General features: G+C 36.8%; 1 protein-coding gene across 1 annotated transcript; it reads left to right on the plus strand.

The window, feature by feature from the left end:
• Positions 1 to 1,748: 1,748 nt before the first annotated feature.
• On the plus strand, positions 1,749 to 6,255 carry LOC128372893 (uncharacterized). The gene is made up of 6 exons (XM_053333091.1): positions 1,749 to 1,830; positions 1,923 to 2,231; positions 2,678 to 2,716; positions 4,346 to 4,654; positions 4,787 to 4,861; positions 5,765 to 6,255. Exons 1-6 carry the CDS (start codon positions 1,788 to 1,790, stop codon positions 5,878 to 5,880), a joined length of 891 nt encoding a protein of 296 aa, XP_053189066.1. The 5' UTR covers positions 1,749 to 1,787; the 3' UTR covers positions 5,881 to 6,255.
• Positions 6,256 to 7,377: the final 1,122 nt, after the last annotated feature.

Here is a 7,377-nt window from a genome sequence, read left to right on the forward strand (position 1 = left end):
ACATGAGTGACATTTTGCTGTTGAATGAAACGTTAATATTCATATTTGTCACTTTCCACATCGAGGCACCATCCTACCTCCGGCTCTAACTACCAGCTACTCACTGACCGTAGACCTTTACAAACTGACTTTTATAATTCACTTATGATTGGTATGTGTGCACGTATATCACATAAGTTATTCAGTGTAATTATGCTTGACTTCATCATTTCCAGATTAGCATTATTTTACATTATGTTTAGTATAAAAAGCATTAATATAAAACACCACAAACACTATTACAAGTGTATTTAACAATTTATTCATATATAAATGTTGTAATTTAGATTTAAAATTAAAAAAAACTATTCAAAGCAAATGCCATTCCAAACATATCACACTCTATAACACAGAAAAAATAAATTACAATGTGTAAACCATCAGCATCAAACTGTTTTAATGGTGAAACAGTCTTTAGGGTAGACTGATATTAAGAAAGTGTCTCAGCTTAGAAGAGCTGGTCCAGTTTGTTCCCTCCTGTTATTATCTGCCCTTAATATTGTATGTTGTAAATTAAAACAATGAAAGAAAATATCCAAAACAAATACCATTCCTATCACAATTCAACCAAAATTAGATAAAGGTTCAATAAGAGGATCAATACTTATTATAATAGGGAGACATTTCACCCAGAGTCCAACGATGACCTTACAAAACATCTGAAAACTCTGCAACTAAAAAGAATCACATATCAACTCTATGGGTCAACTCTCAGTTTTACTGTTCACATGATACATACATACACATATATAAGACATTTATACTCCTTATACACATTTGGGGCCATGAAAACAAAACTATGAAGAGACTAGTAGTAGTAGAAGCAATGTGTTGTTGCAGCCACCAGATGGCAGCAGTGTGAAGGTTTTATTACTGACAGCAGCAGCACACAGCAGATAGAGGTAATGTGATATAAAGTGTAGAATGAGATGTAAACTATAGATTTAAAGTGTCATAAAACATGTAAACAACAATAATAATATATCATATAATGAAAACAATTAAAAACAATAGAATAACAGTGAAAGCAATGAAGTACAACAAAATCAAATAAGATAAAATAAGATAGAAGTGTCATACTACTGGGTATTAAAAGCCATCCTAAAAAAGTAGGTTTTTAGCCTGGACTTGAAGAGGCCCAGGTCATCTCGGTGGGAAGCTTATTCCAGAGCCTGGGGGCAGCAACAGAAAAGGCTCGGTCACCCCAGGGTTTGTACTTTGACCTGCAAGAGTTGATTTGTTGACCTCAGAGCTCTACCAGGATTACGAACAGTTAAAAGCTCAGATAAATACGATGGGGTGAGGCCGTTAAGAGCTTTAAAAACAAACATTAAAGGTTTAAAATCAATTCTATAAAGGACAGGAAGCCAATGGAGGGAGTGTAAAGTATATTATAAATTATATATAATAAAAAGAGGCAGAGTTACTTTTGGAAACAGCTGAACATGTAGACTGCTGCAGGTTGTTATTGATGCCAAACTTTGATTTAATGACATGAATGATATTAAAATTATAGTTGAATAATATGATTAAAATAATTAACACTAGACTATTTTTTCACTCAGAGGAAAACCACACAGCAGCAGCAGCAGCCTTATGTGTCCGCTGCAGGGGCTGATGGGAGGTTTGAGGACCTGTTAGAAACCACGTGGCCCTCGTCTGATCTCACAGCTCGTCCTTGTTTGGCCTCAGCTGCATCAGAGCGCCACTTCTCCCCAGGTTCACCAGAGGAAACACCACTTCACAAAATGCTTTTCCTCCCAGCTGCTGCTCTGTGCTGTCTGTGTTCAGGTGAGTGTTTCCAGCCAATCAGGAGGCCACAAACTCAACCTTTAACAAACACTGTCACACTGACCTTCATCTGTGTGTCTGTTTCTCTACAGCGCTGGTTGCCATGGCAGCACAGCTGATTCAGGATGATTTAACATTGACCAGGAGAGCTGGTGAAAATGTGTCCTTCAGCTGTCGAGGAACTGAGCAGTGTATCAGTGGTTCATTTGTAGTCTGGTACCAGAAGAAAGACACAGAAACATTCACAAGGATTCTGTACATCACGAGTAGTGGTAGAGTAGATAAAAATTATTTCAAACATCCTCAGAAAGATGATTTCTCAGCTGCAAAGAATCAGACCATCTATGAGTTGCAGATCCAGACAGTTCAACTCTCACATTCAGCCACCTACTACTGCTCCTGTGTGTATAGAGAAGAGTCCCACAGTGAGAAATGATCCCTGCAGCCTGTACAAAAACCTCCAGATGTCAAACAGTGCTTGTGACAGGAAGAGAGCAGTAAACCACAGCCCAGGTCAAATCAATAGTTGAATCCTCTGGGGACCGTGAACGTCTGAACAACATTTAATTACAATCCATCCGTCCTTTGATCCAGAATCAGATCCAATCCATCTGCACTTAAGTGGAGGACCGACCAGCTGACTGACATTAGTATCCATATAGTCACACTGCTAATGTGGCTAAAATCAAATAAAAGAAGAGACAGTCATGTTGATATGAACATTAGACAAACACATCATGGAGATGAAATATGATTCTGCTTAAAAATGTGGATTATTTCACCTCAGCTGACACTCAACAGCAGAGAGGTTTTTGTACGACGCTTTTTCACTGTGTGTCAGGAGGAGGCTACTTCATCTTTGGCTCTGGTACTAAACTGTTTGTAGGTAAGTCTAAACTTTCATTTTCCTTCAGTTGTTTTATTGAACAAGTTGAAAATGTGTTTGTAGTTTTAGTTTCTGCTGCTTCAGGCTTTACATGTTAGTTTTGTCATATTTAGTAGAGAATTCTTCATGCAGCCATTCTTACATCAAACTAATCAATAACTCCTGAAAAGAGCTTCAAATCTCACTGCACACCACAAGTTATTCTTTATTTATGCATCACATCAAAGTTTGTTTCCAGCCAAAAAGTCTGATATCAGTAATGTTACAAATAAACAGGATTTAATCATCTCAGTGATTCAGCAGCAGCTGCTGTTTGTTAAAAACAAGATGATATATGATGTGAAACATCATTTAATAAATGTTCCTAAATGTCATTTTAGAAGCAAATAGTCAGAAATATATTGTGTGTTAAATATACACTATATATTTGTAAATGGTGAAATGTATCTCATGATAATTGTGTTTTTATGATGATAAATATGTTTTTAGTAGAAAATATATTAATGCATGAAGCTAAAATAGATGAATGTTATTACAATAAATATAATTTAAAATTAAAGTGTTTAATTGATGTCAAAGATATAATGTTAAGAATATTTAAGAAAGTATGTAGAAAATATAATAAATAAGAAAACATACTTATTGTAATTTAAAATATATTATTCTTATATTTATTTGATAAATGTGAACGTGTGTTAATTATATTTTATATAAAAGCTGAAATATTTAAAACTATTGATGAATTGTGTGACTGATTAGATTAAAGTATATGGTGGTAAATATACTTCATATAAAACATTATAATCATTTACAAATGTAATATGAATATAATATATTTTAACCAAGTAATAAAACTATACTTTTAATTTAACAAAGACAAATGTCATCATATTATATTATGTTGCATTATATTATATTTGACATATTTCTACATGTTGAGGTGATTGTGTTTTATATAAAACTTAAAAATGTTTCATGATGAAAAATATAACTATTAATATATTGATTCACTTTTAATTGAATAAAGCATATAGTGGTAATTATATTTTATATAAAACACTATAATTATTAGACAACTTATTTTATATGTAATTTCCAATCATTTATTTTAACAAATGAAAAAAAATATATTTTAAAGAGAAAAATGTTTTTTACACATTAAACATGATGTAGCAATTGTTTTTAATAAAAGATAAAAGTCATGAAAATAAATAAAATTATTGATAAATTGATTTGCTTTGTATTTATTAAACTACATGGTTGTAAATATATTTTATATAAAACACTATAATCATGAACAAATGTATTTTCTATGAGGCTGTTATGTCATGATATATGTTCAGTTTTACAAATGTTATTATATTAGTAATTAATGTAGTGGTAAATATTGATAAAGAGTGGTACATTGTGTTTGAATCTTTCTATATGACATATGATGAGCTTCCATGATGCTTTAGTCTGATATGATTATTGATCCAGTGTCCAGTAGATGATGTTTGTGGTGTATTGATGAGTAGTTTAGTGATCATGTAGTTTCCAGGATCAGACTGAATGCAGTGCAGTGCTGTAAGCTGCTGTTGACTGTGTGAATGTGTGTCTGTGCTGCTTGTTGCTGCTGTCAAACTTCAGATGAGCAGGTAGTGAAGCCCGTGGTGAGCGTGTACCCAGCAGCATCCAGAGCCCACCTGGAGGGGAAGAGCTCCCTGCTGTGTCTGGCCTCAGCCATGTTTCCTCCTCTGGTCAAGTTCTCCTGGAAAAGACAGAAGAAGAACGGCCCACTGGAGGAGCTGACCTATGCTGAGAGAGAGCAGCTGGAGCTCAGAGAGCCAGGACGCAGCGCCTCCATCCTGCTGCTCCATCAGCAAGAGGACAGCACATATAAATACCGCTGCGACGTCAAGCACGAGTGGGGCACAGTGAAGGCCCAAACAGAACAAGGTAATGAAGGCTTGGTGACTGTGTTCAGCAGTGATTCAGCTTCATCTGGAGACGCTGTCAGAGAGAGCAGAGGAGCAGAGCGCTGACATTTCTCACTGCAACTCCAAACATTTGACTCCTTTTCTGTTTCAGAGGTTCCAGCTCCAGCAGCCTCCTGTCCTCCAGAGAGAGAGCCAGCAGACCTGCCAGCTCTGCAGCAAGCTGACTGTAAGATCACCTGCTGCATCTCTGCATGCTCTGACAGCTCCAATGTCCTGCTGCAGTTAGGGCTGCATATCAGTCTGTTCACTTTCTGCTCATCATTGAAGGATTTAAACATACACTCCCTGATTGTGTTAGAGTGTCCCACAGCACAACAAGTCCCACTGAGAGAGCTTTCACTGCACAGGCTGACTAATAACACCTTTTAGGGGAGCTAGACTACATTTTAGGCTTTGAGGGTGATATAACATAAGTTTAGGGAGTCTATCTTAACGCTGCACTAATCAATAGTTTTATATAGAGAAATAATCTAATGACTAAATGAGCTTTTGAGCCTCTTTTAGCTGCTAGTTGTGGTTTTGCAGCACATTTCCTGTCTGGTTCAGTCTCAGTGTTTCTAGCAGCAGCAGCTGTTTCCTGATGAAGCCACTGTACACTACCTGCCCAGCAGCAAACAGCACACACACCATAATATGTCAGAGATGAGTTTGTTAGCTTGTTGTGGAGTTATTCTGCATCCAAGTGGGAAAAACTTCACATCTATGGTAACCTGTGTGTTTTATACTTGAGTGATTTGAATTGCTGTTATAAATTGTAGTTTATTAGTTGTGGATTCAAAAGTTATTTGAAGTCAAAAACAGGAAGTCAAATCCTGTTGAGGGCCCCTAAAATGCTGGGTCCCGCCCTGACTTGTTGTATTTAATAAGGGCCTTTGAACTGTCAGTCAAACTGTAGTGGACCCCTGTCTTCATGTAAAGCTGCTCGTCCCGTGTGAAAAGTCCAAGTTATAGTGAAGAACATGTGATGACATTGTGATGAAATGTCCACAGTTGAACAGACCTGTGTGTGTGTGTGTGTGTGTGTGTGTGTGTGTGTGTGTGTGTGTGTGTGTGTGTGTGTGTGTGTCAGTGCTCTTCCAGTCTCAGTGCAGGGTGCTGCTGCTCTGTGTGCTGTACACAGTGCTGATAGTGAAGAGTCTGGTGTACTGCTGTGGACTCTCTCTGCTGATGATCCTCAGAAACTAGGGACCGTCCACCAACTGCACACATGCTGACTGACTGTTTCCTGCTCGCCTTTTCTCACCATCACATCTCATCAATTCATCTCATTCATCACTTTGATCAGTCTTCACAAATGTCACTTATGATGTGTTGTGCTTGTTTTTACGTTTTCTCTCTTCGTGCACAAGTTAGATACAGTTATGCTAAATATATAAATACATATATACACATTTATATTTACCTTAACAGTTACTTCTTCAGCTCAGATTGTTTGATTCTTGCTTTAAACTTTGACATGTGTACAGAAAATAAAAGCAAATACAGAAAATATAACTTAGTTTTTAGTTCTTTACAAACCTTTATTATGTTTATTGTTTAGTGTTTAATGTATTCTGCAACGTTACATTTTTCTCTTTTTCATTCATAATTATGATATTCTCAATAAACTGTAACATCACAGTGTTTGTGTTTGATGAAGTTATTTGTTTGAGTTGATATTTCTTCTAAATGTGTCTCTGTATTGATTTTGATGTGATATGACCCCCAAAAATATAGAGAATATTTACAAATAAAGTCTCAACAGTTACTGATTATATAACTTCATTTCAGTCTTATGATGCTCTCGTTCATTTCCAATATAGAGTCACTTCTGAATGTACAATGAAGAAATATATCAAATAAATCACTAAAATACTGATTAGCTCTTGTAGTTTTATCCAGACTAAATAGTTTGGTGCATTTACATTTAAAACATTTATAATTAAACTAAATGTATTCAGATTTATACAGCAGACATTATCTAGCAACAATCCCGTCTCCCTTTCTGCCTTCGACATGTAAAAGATTATGTACACAACACCGGCATAAGCGTTGGCAACATATTGTACGTCTGAATTTACCGTCCAGTGGCCCACATTTGGGTGAGTGCTGGTTTATTTGGTCTCTTCTTGGCTGACATATGGCATTGTGATGGCTTGGTTATGGCCCACTTTTGGCAAACGTGAGCGGACCGCCCAAGTGCCATCATTCCATGCTGTATGTGGGCCGGATGAACATGTCAGGTGTGGGCCAGATATGGGCCAAAAGAGTTTTGCTATCTGGGTTTGGTCACTAAAAACTGGTGGGAGCGCTCAGTGGAAAAAAGGTTTACAGACAACAAGAGAAAAGAGTGAGATAAATGAGATAGAGGAAAGTTCATGAGTGTACAGCAGCAGGTGTGAATCTGTTCTCGGTGGTTATCAGGACTCATAAAAAAAAAAACTGTTGACAGCGAATCAACACTTCCGTTCCTGCAGCAGACGAGCCGTGTGGGTTTCTGCTCAGCAGCCTCCACACTGTTCACTGTGGTTTTTCACTTTAACAACACAATGACGGTTACAACCATTCACTCTGGTTAAACTATTGTTCCAGGAACTTCAGTGTGAACTCAGTGCTCCCTGCCTCAGGTTTTTATATTTGTGTTATTTATCTGTGAGAGAAGCAGCTCAAATCCTAAACTCAGAGCTGAGAAACTGACATGAT

This window comes from Scomber japonicus, chromosome 14 (assembly GCF_027409825.1).
Source record: "Scomber japonicus isolate fScoJap1 chromosome 14, fScoJap1.pri, whole genome shotgun sequence".
In the NCBI taxonomy this organism is placed as follows: domain Eukaryota; kingdom Metazoa; phylum Chordata; class Actinopteri; order Scombriformes; family Scombridae; genus Scomber; species Scomber japonicus.

Bases quoted from the DNA above. Each gene is read 5' to 3' on its own strand.
- LOC128372893 (XM_053333091.1), top strand. From the start codon at position 1,788: ATGCTTTTCCTCCCAGCTGCTGCTCTGTGCTGTCTGTGTTCAG. The intron at 1,831-1,922 runs GTGAGTGTTTCC...GTTTCTCTACAG, and splicing joins TCTGTGCTGTCTGTGTTCAG to CGCTGGTTGCCATGGCAGCA. The intron at 2,717-4,345 runs GTAAGTCTAAAC...GTCAAACTTCAG, and splicing joins TGGTACTAAACTGTTTGTAG to ATGAGCAGGTAGTGAAGCCC.